Here is a 19,084-nt window from a genome sequence, read left to right as displayed (position 1 = left end):
AGACATTTGAGTGAGTTTCCTTGTGAACGTGACCTTGAAAGAGCTGCCCGGGTGGGCATGTGCTAAAACTTTGCTCTAATACGTAAGCCAAGTCTCGTGACGTTCTCGTGTCTCTGTTCTGAGCAGCAGGAAACCACATCCGGGGATTACACCGACAACTGTGTATGTTGGGTTTACAAAAACACTGCCAAGGTTCAGTAGGACTTCCAACATTGAAAAAAATGTGTGTATGTATTTAAACATGGATCATCATGATACATCTCCTTTAATGCTTTATGTTTTAATTTTTTGCTCTACATTTGCTTTTTTTTATTAATCCCTGTTTATAAAGTTCATTGGGAAAATAACTCTTTCTAATGATTCCTATACTAACCCTTTTTTTTCCTTCTAAATGTGCATTATCCTCCAAATGTTTCTTGTCGTTATATTTGTATAAAGTAAGTCACATGTTAAACACATATGACAGGCGCATGGTATCGTCATTGTTTTGCCAACATAAGGTTTTCTATGTGTCACAGGCGTCTCTCGGTTTGTTTCAGGTCAGTGCACTCCTTACACTTAAAGAAGGTATAGCATTTATTTTTCCCTTTTATTTAGATTCCAATGATCGTTGACATTACAAGATTCAGAAAGTGTAAATATACACCTCTCCAAAATGTCAAAAAAACAATTTGCATGGTGGTGTTAAGAGCCTGATGTTAAATCACTGATGGCCTGTGTCGGAGCAGGTCGTTCATGTATACCTTGTTGGATAACAACACACATTTTACACATGTACCTGGATGAGGCAGGCTGCAGCAGGGATCTGTCTGTTAAAGTGCTTCTGTCTCTGCTTCTGTTGGACTTTCAGAGCAAACCCTGAGCCCAGGATACCCTGAGAGGGGAGAGGAAAGGCGTACTATCATATATCCAATCAAAGTAGAATAAGTCAGTGTCAAAGTTGGGTGTAGAATTGGAAAAATAACTCTCAATGTCTGTGATCACACTGGTCACACTTCATGAAAGATATGTGATTCTTACACAAACGGGAGCATTTCACAAAGTTGTGATAAGCATATTAGAAAAGTTGAATACATCTAAAATCATATTACCGTGATTTGCTAATTAATTAATTTACTAACTAATTAATTAAAAAAATAATATATTTACAGCAGGCAGAGCGAAGAAGGAGATGGCGAAGACACTAAAGCAGGAGGCGATGGCTTTTCCTATCCACGTCTGAGGGATTTTGTCTCCGTAACCGATGGTGGTGACGGTCACCTAAAAACAGAAACAAGAGGAAGGGCCTCTTTGATCAATTATTGTTATCATCATGAGCAGATTTTAGACAAGACAAAAGTTGTACAGATTCATCATGTGTAACATATAGAGTAGGGCTTTTTACTAAAAGTCTGGACATTGTAGTCAGATGAGAGTTCAGCAAAATGAAAAGGAGACCATTGCAGGTGAAAGAAGGGAGCTTTAATTGCAACCAAAATGGCTCATGAAACAAAGGTTTGAATCGTCGTTGTGATTCATGCAGCTCTTGGAATTAAATGATTATATGGCTGTGAAGGTTCTGGGTGATCCAGGTCATGGTGGTTCAAAGTTAAAGGCTCTCCATGAAGAACTTTGAGACTGGTTTGGAGATGATGTCCTCAGGAACTTTAACAAAGCCAAATTGCCTTTTAATATTTATTTTATGGGATGTAAAATCATATCGGGAGTATTCAGCCTTGACTCTTGTAAGGCTGACGTTGACATTGGCTAAACTGTTGGACTTGTCATATTTCAATGCCTTGTTGTTGTTGATTTGTTATTGTTGTTTTCTACTGATTAATACTTGTAAAAGCACTTTGTGATCTTGTGCTGTGAAAGGTGCTATTTAAATAAACTTTACTTACTTACTTATCTACACCACACTTTTAAGAACATTTTAAAATGATGCTGTTTGTTACGTTGGCTTGAACCTGCAGGTGACGATACAGCTCAAAGATCTGGTTTAGGATGTGTGTGTAACCACAACAGAGCCAGAAACCAACACCTTAGAGCAAGCTGCTACTGTACATGTAACAGTCATCAGGATGCTGTATTCTGTTACTGTAAAAAGACCATTTGACTTTGTTAAAGTTCCTGAAGACATTTTTAGACTCTTAATAGTAATACTTTTCTTTTTCCTCAATAAAATGATCTCACTGATACAAGTGTAACATAAACCAAACCAAGAAAATGTCCTTCATTGCAGAGCTCTCAAAGCTTTACCCTACAGTCTATAACAGAAGTTTCACAATAAAAAATAGTTCATCAGCCATTCAGGCCCTGCTTTACAACTGTCGGCGATGTTTGGGGCATTTGAATAAGGAGCAAAGGGAATTAGATTCCCTACCACTAATCCTCAGTGAGTGTAGGAATTTGCTTTTTTTCAGGGGGGGGGGGGGGGGGGGGAGAGACACAAATACCTCTTGCATTTGCATGTACACCCACTCTGAAAGCCGAGCCAATTCTGACACATTCAGAGTACACTTGGCTCACCCAGGGGTGTCGATGGGGTATCGGCGTGTGAGCCGCTGCTGTGCGCTAACACAAAGCGGCTGATGTAAGGTGAGATACATAAAAGGGCCTTTGGAGTAAAAACGACAGAAAGAAGAAGAAGAAGCAGGGGCGGGAAAGGTGGGGAGGTGTGATGGAAAGAGGCGGGGGTGGATCTAATCCCTCACCCAGAAATACGATGACTAAACAATATCCTGGAAGCAACAGAGTGGAAGGGTCCACTCAAAAACAGCCGTCTCATTCAGATTGTAGAGTGGGTGGCAAAAGCCTTGTTTTTGTTTCCATAAAGGTCACAGACCAAGTCTTTGTTCAGGTGTAAGTGCATGTCTATATGGATGTCTACATGTCTGTATACATGCTCATAAGGATGCTGTTTGGTAAATAAATGAACACTTTGCATGAACATGTGCTAATTTACATTATTTCCTGTTCACGCTGTATTCCCTTTCAGTTTAGTTAGGTTAAAAAAAATGCCGTACGTAACAATTTAAAAAAAAAGTGGGAGAGGTGAGAAAGAGACAGAGAGAGAGAGAGAGAGAGAGAGAGAGAGAGAGAGAGAGAGAGAGAGAACAAAGACTTGGAGAGAGAAGCGGATATGAATCACTGCTGTGGCTTGTCCTCCAGCTGTGCTGCTGCACCTGCACATCTGAAGGTGGAAATCACAGCAAGAGAAGGAATTCACCCTGGGAGAGCTTACAGCTTCCAATTAGCTCAGTCTCGCTTCAATTAATACACACACAACACATACTCAGAGACATGCACACTCAAACCCATTGTAATAGCATATGATCCTCCTCGAGTTTGAAAAGAAAAAAAGGAGCAAAAAGGAGCAAATCTCGAGCGGTGGTTCGTTTTCTCAACCTTGTGAACGGATCAACACAAATAACAGCTATTCTCCGACCTTCCATGGAGCGGTGAGGAGCATTGTGACCCCTGTAACCCTCGTTACATAAAGGTAGTAATCCCACAATTAAAGTTTTAATTAAGGGAACTGACACTTTATATTGGTGCTCTAAAAGTTCTTTCAGCCAAAGAGCCCAGAGGTGAATGCTTTATTGCCGTGTCTTTGTGGCACGCTGATCCCTTGCACAAGGCTGCCATAGGTTTCTCATTACTCTGCGCTTTCAATTCAAATGTTTAATTAACTGCTGTGGAAACCCGAGCCTCTGTACTGAGGGAAGCAGGCAAAATCAGCTCCATGCACGGGAGACCTCAGCACTCCTGCCTCTGTGTTGAATGTTGCAGCGACACATGCATGCTTAAAACACAAGGAGGTCATAATTGGTCGAACCAGGGTGGCCAAGATCTCCATTTCTCTGATTGAGACTCCACTTCAGACGGCATTGTGCTGATTATTTGTTACAGCTCCATGGGGTGAAGAATCTTTTTATTTTACTCCATGTACATGTGATGTGGCCTTTCAAGAATGAAAACTATGCTGAGAAATTCAAGAAGCATTCAGGGACCCTGGTAATATATGCAAAGGAGAACACCAACTTTAGAAGACCTTCTCATACAAACAGGCAGAAATGAGAACAAGAGCATCAGTGAAGGGCTTGCTTTGGATGACTTACCACGCCCCACCACAGGGCATCGGCGTAGCTGGAGAAGCCGGTCTTGCCCTCCTCATCCACAGCATCTTTTTCAGCCAAGTAGACAAAGTAGGAGGAGAAGATGAGGCCCAGGAAGCCGATGTACAAGGTGGTGATCAGCTCCTGAAAACCACATTCCAGAAAACGATTCATGGGAAAAAGTCTTGTGAAAAAAGGATGATTACGAATGAGTCCAGAGATGGCATGAAAATGGACAAGCTGGAGTCGAGTAAAAATTGCAGCTCGAGCAAAGGACAGTTTAAAAAAAATAAAAAAATTATGATGCTTGATTATGGTGCGTTCTAATTCTTAACTCCTTTGAGTGAACGTGAGGGGAGAGGGGGTTTGGAGGTGTGTCGCTGGAGGTGAGCGGAGGTTGTTTTGGTTTAATGCTGGTGCTCAAAGGGTGACATCTACCGGATCCAAAAAATATCATATTCTTCCTTTAAAACAAAGTGTATTCAACAAAAACTGTCGTGATTTAAAAAAGCTGCCTGATTTGTAAATGTATTGGTTTATTTTCAATGGGATACCTGTTTTATATTTTTCATGAAGCTCTGATTTTAGGCCCTAATGACTTCAATTCTAACCACTGTGCTAAATCTTTTTCCTTGTCCACTCCCTTCGACACTTCTGAAGGCCCTACACTTCACTAAACAGAGCACATCATTTGCTTAAGTGGTCCCATGAGAAAGCAGAGAGATGGCAACAAATCAAATGAGGTTTCATCTTCGCTTCTTTCTGCATTTACTTTCTTGATCTTTGCACGCGATGCTCACTGACCGTTCCCGTTCGTTTTGTGCATCAAAGAGACAAAATGTCAGGTCGACTATAAATAAAGAACACAAGTCTTCTCGGGGGATTAGGAAGAGAGCATTCTATCCTGTGACTTCGTTGTGAATCAGCCCGAGAAAATATTGATGAAAAAAGAGCGTACCGCCCTACAAAGAAAATAATGAAGAGGAAACTTTGACGCTCTCTTTTCTTCTCCTTATAAAGTCAGGTCTGCTGCAGGTTTGTCTGTGCACCCATCCGTTTGTTACAACACTGTGTTGAATATGAGAATTTAAAATAGACTCAAGGAGGCTTCCGGACAGCGGACAGCCCGGGTTTGAATCCAACCTGTTGCTCCTTTCCCACACGACCTTCCTTCCTTCCTCTCTATCTCTCTCTCTATCTCTCTCTCTCTCTCTCTCCATCTCTCTCTCTCTCTCTCTCTCTCCTCATTCTCTCTCTCTCTGGTTTCTGAAGGTGTTTGATCAAGTCTAAGGGTTGCTAACTTTTGACCTACCTGTCGATGGATAAAAACTACAGAGCCCAGAAGCCTCCATGTTCCTCCCTGTCGATCGACATGCAGCATGCGCAGGATTTGGAGGAAACGGATGCCCCTGAAATAAAACACAACAGCTCCTTATTTGTCTCACCACCTTCTGATCCCCCCCCCCCCCTTGACTTTGAAGAAATAATAAAATGTCACTGCACCTGATGGCAGATGTGGCAAACACTTGCCCGTTGGAGCCCACGCCGAGCACAATAATCGAGGCAATGACCACAATCAAATCTGGTAGAAAGAGAAAAAAACAGGGAGGCCGTCGAGAACAAAGAAAAATGGTCATAAATGTATGAGTGAAATCTCTCCAGGTATGACACATGACTAGAATAATCTGCGTCGTTGATCTACAAGAACGACTCAGGGCGCACTAAAAGGGAAGCAAAGTAAAACAACACCAGGTGCACCTATGATTGAGATGGGCTTCCTGATAAAGCGGAGGCGTCCTTTGATGCCGGCGTACTTGCTGCGACAGCCAGCCGACCACAGCCGAACCACGTACTCGGTGCCAAAGAAGAGCACCAGCACGATCTCCTGTGAAACACAAAGCAAACACACATCCATCAGTACAGAGACAAACACTGGACCAGAGGATGTGGGAGAAGATAAAGTATATCATTTAAAAAAAAAAAAAAAAAAAAAGCATTGACAACAATATGCCATGCATTCACACTAATCTAACAGCAGTAAGGCCATTATAATCAATCAGCCAGATTGAGGATATGATATGACGGGGTAATGACAGGTGTGTGAGGCAGAGATAAAGGGAGACACTGAGGTGGTCTGGCAGTTGCGAGATCACCCAGGAGGAGAGATGAAGGTTGATAACATGGCTGATGACAGATCGTATTGAGACGGGGTCAATGGCTAAGTGATTGGAGCCGCAGGGGGAAATGTCATCACACTGCTGTCTGACTAATAAGAAGGCTACAGAATCTGTCTTGTTGCAACAGTTGACCTGTTTGCAGCGCTTACAAAGCCTGATATGGCGTTTGGTGCTTTTAAATTGTGTCCCAAATTTTGCCATTTATTTTTCATACGCGTGTGAATTAATGAACAGACAGAGATCGTTTTCCAGGCCACCGTGCATGCATAATATTTAGCCACCGTACTGTCTGTTGAAACCTAAGGGCCGTGTGGGTGGCCATCTCGTTGATTGCTTGAACTAGCTGCTCCCTGACCACCCCTCGTATGAAACTCAATATGCTGAGCCCTACTGCAATAACACGGCACCGCCGAGCCCCAAAAACAATGAGCTGTCAATCAAAGCAGACGCTACCCTGATGGCAAAAGTGTCGCTCTCGTATCAGCCCATAGAGAAAATGCACTGGTGTGTAGATTTAATGACACTTTTGCAATGTAACGGGCTGTGATAGCGTGAGGACATTTAGATGGACAGATCCTTTTGGCTGCTTTCTCGCTTTTTTTTTGTTTTTTTGGCTTTCCCCCGTTTCATTAACTAACCATGTTTATAGCTTTAGATTCAGTGCTTGAATGATCTGGCTTGACATTCCTATACCCTTCCATTCATCTATGAATTGCTCATTTTCTGTCGCCGGGTTAAAGACAAAGAGAGAGGAAGATAAAGAGGCTGAATTGAAGACAGAGACGGGCTGAAATGGTTCACTAAATCTCTATAACATGAGCCTGATAAACAGACTGAATTACCATTCGGTTTCACTTCATTCGTTCAAATTTGAACCGCTGAACAAACCAGAGATCTGGGCAGGCATTCAGGCGTCTGGAGCCAAGCTACCTATAACATCCAGTTCAGTTGAACTTGACCAGTCAGCCATAGCCCTTTTGTTTGTGTAGGCGAGTAACAGACTGGGTTTCAAGTCCATGTTGTTGTGTCTATAAAAACGCTGAATAGGCCATGGACAGTCGTGCCAATTTCTGACTATAACTGACAAATATTGTGGGGAGTCTCGTCATATGTATCCTCCTGAGTTAACTTATAACGAGGGGTTAATGTAGCTTTTGGAAGAGGGGCAGTGGTAGCCGAGCGGTTATGTTGTGCCCTGCATGTACAGAGGTTACGGTCCTCGTCGCAGCGACCGTAAATTGGAATCACACCTTTGTCATGTCACCCTCTACTCTCTCCTCCCAACATTTATTTTCTATTTTCACCCAATAAAAGGCATCTGAAAAAATAAAAAATAAAATAAAAAAGGGGGGGAGAGAAGAAGGAAAGAGGAAATAGTGGATGAAGAAGAAAAAAAAATAGGAACACAACAGACAAGAGCAAGATAAAAATGTAGAAGCAGAAAACTAGATGTAAAAGAAGAAGAGCATGAAGAACACAAGAAGAAGAGTTATGAGAAGTAGGAGTGGGAGAATTGAGAGCAGAAGAAGAACTCTCACTAGAATAGAAGTACAAGTAGAAGAAATGAAAGAAATGGATCTAGTAAAATGGGAGGAGGAAATACAAGAAGACTGAAGAAAGAAGGATGAATAAAACACCATTTCAAATCAAATTATTCAAACGAAAAGTTTGCACTCTGTCAGACCTAAACATCAGCACCTACACAAAAGCATGCTGACTGTGAATGGATTGAGCTCAGTAGTTGTGGCATCTGGTTACCATTTGAAAGTCAAAGGTACACATGAATTTGGAGATTTGCAGAGATTAGTCACCATAATTCCATAAAATGGGTCACACAGATGTGTACGTGTATCAGTAACCGCCAACTACATGTTTACTGAAAATAGCCGCCTGTTCACGCAGCGTTAATCTCATAAAACCAGGCGAGGATAAAGCTCGTTCAGAGAACTTGAGAATCTGACGCATATATGATTCCATTGCATCATCTGAGTGTGTCGCTACACATGCTTCAGAACGGCTCATCACTGGACAAGTCAAAGTAAGAACTCTGTTATTCATATAGGATACAATAAATACTACTAATCCAATACTAATCCATCCTAACAGCAACTAATAATCAAAAACGAAACTAAAAGAAAATAATGTATCCGTAGCTGTTGAAGGCCTTTATGATTCAGTCTGTCCATAAAAACTATGATGTAATGTGAAGCCACGCAGACACCGCTGAGCAAACAAGCAATAGCTGTGTCGAAGATGGATGCAGAAAAAGAAGATGAAGAAAAAAATCCATGCGACACGTGTGTGACTCGTGTGTGTGTGTGGGTGTGTGCGCGCATTTTTCTGAGCCTCCTGTCCAGCCTGGCTAGCTTTACTTTGGCAGCTGCCCTGAAAGCCAAATATCCTCAAGGACTAATGTCCCCTCTGCCTTCCAAAACAAGCAGCCAGTGATTCACGGATGTCAGAGAACATTGAACTTTCTAAGTATAGCTACTACCGCCACTATACGTCCCCACCACTCCACTCACGGAGCTCCAGCCCCCGATACCAAAAACACAAACACATACTCCGGCATAGGTACATTCACACCCACGCTCACAAGATAAGATATTATCTTATCTCAAAAATGAATTATTGAACCAAAACTGTAATAGAAATGGTCCGTGCCAGGTGTACAAATAAACAGAGAAAAAGCTGTAGGTGAGAAGGCGTTTGTTCTCATTGCTGATGGGGCCTATAACTGCTGGTGTACAAGTAATGAAGCAACAAAAAAAAAAGAAAAAAAAAAGAAAAATGAAAGGTGGTTTGAGGGAAGTTAAAGAAAAGAAAAAGAAAAAGAGAGAGAAAGTGAGTCAGAAAAAGAACGCTGAGAGTTTCTGGCTCCTCCTGGATACAAATAAATGAATAACCCTGATAGTAGGTCTTCAAAGTGCATTTGCCAAAAGTTTACAGAACACAGCGTTCTCTCTCTGTCCCGTGTTTGCCCTCAGGACTCAAGAGGTGGTACAGCATGTGTGTGTGTGTGTGTGTGTGTGTGTGTGTGTGTGTGTGTGTGTGTTTTTGTGGTCGTGTATCTTTCCATTTCTTTGTATGTGCACATGCAGGATTTGTGTAAGTGTCTGTGTAAACGTGTGTGTGTGTGTGAGTGCAGTGACTGCTTGTGTATTTATATTAACAGTGTGCTGGTGAGAGACAAATGATGCAAGCTCTTTGAAGAGTTTCCAAACAGGAGCTGTAATTTTCCCGACCTGTTGTAAGCTGCTGGATTTATGACATCACTTAGCAGCCTTAATAGCCTAATAAGCCACCAAAAAGTTCATTCACCAGCGAGTATCAAGAAAGTGCAGTCAGTGTGGAGCCTAACTGGTGTGATCACAGCAGCAGTGGCTTCATGCTAATTATGTAAAGTGCAAACATGCTACTCAATGTAAAGGGCTTTCACTGAATGCAACACAAGCTGGCAGGTTATGTGCATATGCAATTACATAAAGGCATCAGTCTCTTTGAGCTTGGTAATAGCTTTGAGTAGAGGTGTAAGATGGCGGGAAGAAACTCTCCAGCTGAGATCTTCTGTCTCCATCATGTGGATAAACAGGGGTACTGCAGGGAACCTTAAAAGGCTTAAGATCAGCCCCATCTAACTCTTATTTTGTCCCTCTGAAACACATTAATGTATTTTACTGACAGGGGGAAAAAAAAGGTTTTGTTATGAAACAAAAAGTCTTCATTTTAAAGGTGGCATCAGAATCCATCCCCTCAATTCAGCGACTTTAACACATGTAGAACAGCTTGCCAAGAACTAATGGAAATAATTAATTTCATACGGGTTTGATCTAAATCATGAAGAATAAAATAAGAAATCTAACAATGGATGATTCCACAGCTATCTGTTAAATACTTATTATGTTAGCCTAAGAGCCATATACCAATGGTGTGGGGGGGTCATAAATCATTTCAATGCTGCAGGAGAACATACGATATTCTTCTTATACAAATAGAAAATGTGCTTTTTCAATTTTGAATTGAAGGGCTTCATTTTTCATTTCAAACAGGTTGTATTGTTAAAAATGCAATTGTGCTGTCGTCCATACATGTCTGTGTTCACTTTGATTAGACTGAAATACCAACAGTTCAGACTGTGAGATGCATGCAGCCTTTACAGGGTTTCACTTTTATCACAGTGTCAGTCAAAGGCTGAACTTCGACTGTGCAGATATGAAAAAGACTGACGTGTGATGAATAGACTGAGAATTTTCTCCTATATGACAAAGCAGTTCTTTTTATTTCGTTTAATTATATTGATATATATCATATTATACAGTTGAAAAAGTCCTCAGTGAGCTCAATCCTCTGCATATCGCAAAATGTTTAAAATCGCAAAACTATCATATCGTAACTGAAGCATCATGGTTATGTTATATCTTGGGGCCTCTGCTGATTCCCACCATTACCATGTTCCCTGACAAAACTAAACTATTTAAAGTTTGGCCAAGGCTGACCTCAGCCGCTACAAAGACTATAGCCTCTGTATATGGAGCGCCAAACATAACCACTAGGCTATCACTTATCACATCCGAAAATTGTGCTGCTAACTGCTAACTGTCTCTTGTAAGAGAGGTTTTAATCTCCACCTGTTTTCTCATGTTAATGAAAGTTTATATGGATTATGTTTGTCAGTGTTAGTCAGTTTTTATTTTTATTCTCTGGTCAACAAAAGCAGCACTTACAAGGGGATGTGACCTTGAATGTAAACCCTGCGTGAGTGACTACTGAAGTAGCCAAACGTTTTTACGTTTTGTGCATGAGCACAAAAAACTCACCATCCAGAAGAGGGTCCCTGTGGCGAAGTCTGCATATTGCTCTATCGTGGACAGCACACTGAAGATGAGACACACCAAGACCATGACGAAGCTGCAAGGACACAAATCAGATTTTACTGGACATCTTCACCACATAGGACAGTATTTCAATATATGACTCAGTATGACTTCAATATATGGCTCAGTATGCCTTCCATAAATGACTTAGTATGACTTTAATATATGACTCAGTATGACTTTAATATATGACTCAGTATAAGTTTAATATATGACTCAGTATGACTTTAAATCGGGTTCTAATCTGACTGGAGCTCCTTCTTCGCATGTCATTTCCCACTCTCTCTCTCCCTCTCAGATTTCTGACTCCGTCCACTGTCCTTTTTTTAAATAAAGGTAAACAAACCCCCAAATATCATCTTTAACGATTCCCTTTGTATTGCTATCCCAGGATAAAATAAAAGCAAAAACATAATTACAAGAAGTGCACTTATTGTATGTTAGAACCACGCCTTCATCCTGATATCTTTCCTTCTGATTGCCTTCATTTTACTGTCAACAAAAAAAAAACACATTCAGAAACCGTCTTGGTGTAGAGGATTGAAGCAATAACCCAGAATGGAGTCTCCTTTCATCAAGAACACATGTAACAGTGATCGTGCTGCAGACATAAACCATCAGAATGAACCACAATACAATATGTTTACAAGCGGGTTTAAAAAAAAAAAAAGGTTTCGGATGTTTCAGCATCTTCTCTCGGTTTCGGATGTTTCACGTCTCCTAGCAACAGTAAAACATTCCAACCAGACGCTCCATCTCTCAGTGTATATGTATAATCTACGTCCAAAACAAGCACACCTGAGGTAAAGTTAGAGGAGGAGAGAGAGACGGAGGGGACACGTGTCAGGACTAAGAGTTTGGATCGACTCTTTGTTTCAAAATAGAGTTTGAGTTATGTATGGAGGCCAACTCAAACTATTGAGGGTATAGTCCTCAATGCAGGCGGCCTAAGGTTCGACTCCGGCCCGTGTTGTTCCCCTCTCTCTCCCTCATTTCCAACTCTGTCCCCTGCCTTGTCCCCTACTCTTCATCAATTCATACTTCATCAGACAAAAAAAGGCCCACAAGGTTCACTGCTCTGTCATTTCAAACCCCACAGGATTATGTGCATTTTCACCCTCCCAGAAATAATCCTTGGAGCACATCTTTTAAGAGCTGTTACATGACATTCCATGATTGTTTGCATGCAGCATCCTCATGATCAAACTCATGTTAAAAACACACAGCGGTGGGTGCATTATGATGCTGTGTGCTAACAGGAAGGGGGGATTACATGCCATGTCCTGGAAAGGTTACATAAGTGTCTGTTGTTTACCGTCATTCATAGAACATACAAAATAATGCAGGGACCTATACAATCCTAATCCAGAATGACTTTCAAAAGTTGCTTTCACAAGTTGCGATACAGCTAAACGGCATGTTTAGTGTGTGTTACTGCTGGGGGGGAGGGGGGGTTGCCTGAGACAAACAGGGTTGATTGAGTTGAAGAAGTGCTCCACCTTACACACAGACTGCGACACATTGGCCAGATGGGACGCTGACTTCTCTCTATAAGGAGGATTACCGCTCAACACAACACACACAACTCGTTCTTTCTGGATCTCTTCAATGATGTTTGAAGCACAAACTCCAAGAAGGACGCTAAAATAACCCGAGCACTTGGTAAAGTGTGACTTTCAATCACTACGACAACAAAAGTGAGACGCAGCGTCTGAAAACGAGGGCAGACCTGATGATGCTAACTTGGTTTGATGTTCTGTTTTACTTCATACCAGTGGACATCATGCCTCGTGTTGATCGGTCACCCTTCATCACTGACTTCAGCAAACAGAACTTTAGATGCCGGAGTGGCACCTCAAACGTCCACTGAGATTTCATGGCGAGACTCATCCTTGGTGTCATGACCTCGACATATGGCACTGAAAAATACAAACTCAGCTTAGGGCCAATCCGTGCTTCTGCAGGGTGGACAGTGCTACTCAAAGCAAATGATTCAGTAACCAAATGGAAACATGACAGAAAATGCAAATTAGAGAAGAGCCAGTTGGATTGCAGCTGTCATGACGCTGTTTTGCTCAAAACGTGGGGAAGGTATCAAGAAAGAAAGTAGGGACGCAGATTAAAAACTGTTTGCATTTCAACGCAAAAGGACATGTGTAATCACGAAATTCCACTCTAAGGACATCAACTTCATCTACACGCATTCACACAATGTGAGTGTTTGACCAATCAGACGAAGCCAAGGGGACACGGTTCATGAATGCACAGCAACTGGCCAATATTAAAACAAAAGGATTCTTATGAATTGCAGATGGAGATGACTTTAAAACAAATTTAGAGCAGCAGAAAACAGAAGTTGCAAAAATAAAAACACTAAAGCCGATATTCATTATGCGTCATATTTGTTTTAACATCTTGCATTAATGTCCCATGTTGTTCAAACCCAAGCCAACGTTTGAGGAAGAAATCCAAAGATTAGATGAAATAAATAATGCTGTAACATTTGAGTGCTAGTCGTTCTTTGGATTTATAATTTGATTGAAGTTTCTTTTTTACTTTAAACATTCAGTCCCACCATAAAGTCTGAACATACCTTTGGCTCTGCTTATAGGCATCCCAGAAAAACACCGTCTCATTTGTTACAATACTACCTTCCTAGTTTGTATTGAAATGCTTAATGCAGTAAACACAGTTGCTATTGCTATATAACTGTGTATGCAGCCCTTGGCCAAAAGAACATCTATTTGGCTCCCAACCTGTGGCATTACCAGCCTTTTAGAAAAGGCTAAGAGGGGGCAGGTTAAGAAAAGGGCGAGTAAGGGCAATTGAAAATATGTTTCCCGACTGTTGAACTGACATCATGTTATTAGAGTAAGCATCAATATGATGTCATAGCCATGCAGCCACTAACAGGCTCATGTAAGCCGCTTCTTTTCAGTGCAAAGAAGTGCGGCATATGTTTGATTTTGGAAGAGTGCAATGACTTCATGTTCTGTACCAGCAGTGGGATAAATGTCACCAAGTACATCCTTGTTTTGTTTTTTTTGCAAATGGTCATATTGCGATAACAAATTGTGGTTCAATTTGCAGTTTACATAAGGGCTGAATATTTGCTCCAAGCACTCGATACAATATGAAACGTACTTATTGCTGAGAATAACAGCAGAGTTATTTCAAGGATCCTACGACTTCAAACACTTCAGGTCCTCAGAGATCAGAGAAATACATTTAAATATTTGAATCCCAAAGCTGTGGTTATAGTGTTATTGTGAACTGCACCGTAAGTCAATCGTCTTTTAAAACTTTGCAGCCACATTGAGCACAGCCCTAGTAGATATGGTACAAGTATGGGAAAATGTGGTCTATTTTTATTGACAGTATCTGGGATGTTCTGAGCTCGTTATCAGGATAATATATCAGATCATTTCATCTCTATCATATTCACAACGTAAAGTTCAAATTCCTCTTATGTAATGGTAATATTCTGCATTGATCTCTGTTAATCCCCTCAATATGCTTATCCCATGAAACAATTAGGAATATTTTTTTAATTGTCTACATATTATTATTATTATTATTATTATTGTATTTTAATTGTAGTTTTTAAATTAAGCAACCTTATCCAATAAAGTGAGAAGAGAGCTAAAAGCTAAAATAAGACAAATAGGTTGGACTTGAATGTGGCGGGGCTTTAAGTTGGCACACATTTTCTCTTGATGTAATCAAGGTTTCCAGGGTTAAATAAAACATCCCATGTGAGGACCATGATGCATGGCTGCAAATGTTTAAAGCTACACACATGCAGGCTGTCTGCAGCTAAAGTCCATGATTTAGCATTTTTTCAGAATGTCATAGACATAATCTTTCTGCAGCATTTTCACTTTGGTCAGGACTGGGTCACACATAACCATTAGCCAACCTTATTTAGCCAGGCCAAAACCCCTGAGATCTGATTAAAACATAACAGCTGGGGCTTTAGTGAGTATTACTGAGTGCGAATCTGTTTAGCTTCACTAAAATAAGTACAGTGTGAGCCACACCAAACCCTCTCAATCAAGTGGGGAAACTGGGGGGGGGCAAGAAGTGGACATGTCAATATAAACTGTATTGATACTTATAAACACACAAAAAACAAACTCACACGTACTTTATAAAACACAGACAGATGAAACAGATTAGAGGTTTGATTTGTTTACTGGCTAGGAGTCTGGGACCATATATTTTTAAAGTGGCATGGCCAGCTCAGGTGTTGAAGTCAGCTAACAGAGTCCTGGTTGCTAACACTGGCCTATTAACTCATATTCTAAATCTAAATGATGAAACACCAACAATGCTAACAGGTCAAGGTCAATGGATTTAGATTAAGTGGAGCCAAGCAAAACATTATCAGGCCAGCTGGTGAGTCACAGAAGAATCCCCTTCTTATCCTTCCTACTTATTATGGGTAGGGAAAACATTGATTTATGACAAATTGAGATTCTTTTCATTTTAAAATAGATTCATAACTTCCAAAAAAAAAAAACAGATTTTATTTTCAGTCACTACCTGCTAAGTGTTAAAGCTAACTCTTGAACTAGAATGCCAAATTGAGCAGCGAGAAATTCAGCCAGTCTCACATGACTGAAGTAGATCCTGATGTATTTACTCATTCCAAAATAGACCATGAATCATGAATCTAGAATCGTTTTTAACCAATAATAGATTCTGAATCGAATCGTAACAAAGATCATAAATAAAAATAAGTCGTCCATACTTACTTACTATTGAGGGCAAAACAAGTGTATTTTTGCAGTAAAATTTGGCATTTTAACATGGACCCTCGTGTGGTTGGTTTCACTGTGGGAGCTAACTTTAAGTGGACGCTTAAGTTTTTATGCTTCTGCATTGTATTCATTTCAACATCTGAGGCTGTTGCTTGATGTTTAGCCGTCCTACTATGTCTACAGAACTCCTACAAACAACATGAAAAAATCTGTTATAAAGATGAGTATGTGAATGAAGGCAGATTAATACAACTATCAAGTGCACAGCTACTCCATCAAGCCTGCACGACCTCCAGGCCCTCTCTGCTGGGAGCTGCACACACACTGAACAGTTCCCCTTCAAACCAGAACAGTGTATCAAACAAGTCTTTGAAACCTGAAAGGCCCCTCTTCAAACAATCCAAGCAAACACCCTCCAGCATCAAACAATGGACACACAGACAACATCACCAGCACACGTTTAAAACAACCAGGCCTCAAAATGTCATTAGCATGCTAATTCACAGCATTCAGAAAACAATCTTTCCCATGCCTGGCCCCGAGCCTCTTTTCTCTTCCATCAAGTTATGTTCGTTTTTAAGCACTTTTTTAAAGCTAAGCCAGATAACTTTTTTTTTTTTTTTAGCAGAGCACATCATGATAAATCAGCATGAGCGTACTTATTTATCGTTGATGCACAAATGTATACAGTATTTCCAAAGTGTTAGTGGTAGCTGTGGATTAGTGGTTTCAGCTGTCACACAATGTGGTGTGAATGGGTGAATGTGACATTTGATGTGAAAGCACTCCGAGTGATCATAAGACTAGAAAAAGTCAGTAAATGGTAAATGGGCTTGAGCTTGTATAGCGCTTTTCCATTCACACTCAACTTGAGGTTAAGTGCCTTATTGCCCATGTGGCTGCGGGAGCTGGGGATCGAACCCCCGAACTTCTAGTTGGGAGACAACCTAATCCACTCCCTTTTTTGAATTCTTCTTTAAAACAGCAGCGATTCAACGAACTCTGCATCGTCACATCAGTGTACCAACCAATTCAGGTAAATCCTGCACCTATTAAAATCACTAAATCAGTTAGATAGCTGATCTGTCCGATGCAGGTAGATTGATTTAACTTCCAAAGAGTTTGCCTGTGTGTAACTTTGCTGTTTTACATTTCTAAGACTGCTCCTTGGATGTGACCTCAAACAGCACTAACATCAAGCTAAGAGCACGCACACTGCCCAGGGCATCACTGCTAGCGAGCATGGTCAGAGGCAAAGCAGACATGTACAGCCCTCTCTGCTGACTACTGACCACCATCCACCCCCCTCCCATCCCTTCAATGGAAGAGCTTAGGGTGGATTACACCACATCAGCCACAGCCATAAACATGGATATTCCATCCTGGTTAAGCTATCATCTTGTCCGGCAAATACTTGGAAAAAAATATGTTTTTTTTTCTTATAGGTTGGAGGAAAAGATGAATAAAGAGAGAGAAAGGTGGGTTTGACAGAATGGAAAGGAGTTCATAACCAGATTCAACATCAACAGCATTCGAAGCTAAAGGGAAACACTGTCGAGCTTCTCTGTTAAAATGACTTGTACTGCTCCACATCATTCGTAAGCATTTCGAACTTATCAATCAGCCAAAGAGTGTAAAATGTTGAAATCTCAGTCTGTACCAACTGGTAACAGCACAAGGGAAGGATATAACAGGGAAACGTTGACTTGAGTGTCAGAAGAATTCAGGTCAAAGTGCTTATTGGTTCATTGGAAAGCTTGAGAGGGATAAAATCATTCTATTTTAATGTACAAATAATCAGCAAATACTAAACAATAATACTCTGAAGGCAGACGTGTTTGCATATTTTAGGCATTATGATCAAAGAATCGACTTTCATTTCTCTGTTGCTTGTTGATCATTTTGTGTCTGTATCATCCAAGGTAATCTTCAACTGTTGAACACAATGGGCAGTTTTCAACCCAAAAAAAAAAAAAAACCTGCTGCAGAGTGACCCCAACAGTTCACTTCACTCAGTCAGTAATCTCTTGTAAGCAGATATCAAACAGGAGGTTTCCTTTCAGTGCGTTCCACATGGACGGGGGAGATTGACTGCAGCCTTTTCATAATCTGTCCTAATAGGAAGACACACAGAACCAAAGATTCCTGACAACATCTGTGCCCACTGCATTTTCACAAGGATGAACAGATGCGGTGCTTCCTCTGTTGCAAAACTGCTCGCTGTAAATGTAGAAATAATGTCGGAAAAAATGCAAAAAAACACAAAGAAAAAAAAAGGTTGTCTAGTTTGATCTGTTTTATCTACTGTGTAAGCTCAACATGGGATTTCTAAAACAAATTTTACAAACTTTTCTCCATCTTAACACACCTTCAGACAGACTGCATCTACTTGCAGTGTGAGAAGGGCATTTATGAGCACTGAGGACTTGCATGTTCATCCCTTTTAGTTATGTAAAAGACTCAGAGGGAGAGGCCCATCATCGAGGGGATCACTGCCTCAGGTTCTCTGTGTGCCTGTGAGTCTGCATGCCGTTATGTAACACTCTTTTCGGGCTCTCTCTTCGTTATCCCGTCTGTGAGTTTTCCACCTACTCAGAAGTCTTTCCTCATTAACATAGTATGTGCGTGTTTCTGTCCGTCTACTCTTTAATGGACCAAATGCCATGCTTACATATTATATTTATTTCTTAAAACGTGTTTCTATAAATAATTCATTGTTTTCTAACATCTAGGGAGGGAGAAAAAGACTCTGGCCTGACCGATGTGAGATTTTTGATAAAACATGGATGTTTGGGAGGGAAAAGTCTCTGATATCGATATATCGGCCGATATCGTTCACATATCTATGTTCAATCCATACAGATAGATATTGATGTACACATTTATTGCATTGATCCGTCAAATGCAGTTATCGAACACTTGTGGAAAAGATATATGACAAAGCCAAACTATTCACTCAACTGGAAAGTAACTGTGCATGTCTGGGCGTCACAGTAGTAATGTTGGTTGTAATTGATACAGCGCTCTCTGCTGGTGAAAGAAAACTGCTAGTCCGACTGGTGAATATATCTAGTAATATTGGTGCACATCTGCGATAAAATTAGCCAATACAGATAGTCACTGGATGAGCTAATATCAGCCGATATTATCGGCTGGTCAATTCATCGGTT

The 19,084-nt window shown here is 40.8% G+C and overlaps 1 protein-coding gene across 1 annotated transcript in view; it reads right to left on the bottom strand.

Moving 5' to 3' along the window:
* kcnq1.2 (potassium voltage-gated channel, KQT-like subfamily, member 1.2) overlaps nt 1-19,084 on the bottom strand; it is a 164,543-nt gene that overhangs the window by 137,520 nt on the left and 7,939 nt on the right. Inside the window, exons 4-10 of the mRNA XM_079346805.1 lie at nt 11,095-11,185; nt 5,859-5,985; nt 5,604-5,682; nt 5,413-5,509; nt 4,104-4,244; nt 1,150-1,260; nt 779-874 (exon numbers count right to left, since the gene is read on the bottom strand). Coding sequence (XP_079202931.1) covers nt 779-874; nt 1,150-1,260; nt 4,104-4,244; nt 5,413-5,509; nt 5,604-5,682; nt 5,859-5,985; nt 11,095-11,185 — 742 coding nt within the window. The remainder of the gene's footprint in view (nt 1-778; nt 875-1,149; nt 1,261-4,103; nt 4,245-5,412; nt 5,510-5,603; nt 5,683-5,858; nt 5,986-11,094; nt 11,186-19,084) is intronic.

Source organism: Symphodus melops (genome assembly GCF_947650265.1).
Source record: "Symphodus melops genome assembly, chromosome: 6".
Lineage (NCBI taxonomy): Eukaryota > Metazoa > Chordata > Actinopteri > Labriformes > Labridae > Symphodus > Symphodus melops.
Note: the sequence above shows the minus strand (reverse complement) of the source record. Positions and strands in the feature narration are given on the sequence as shown.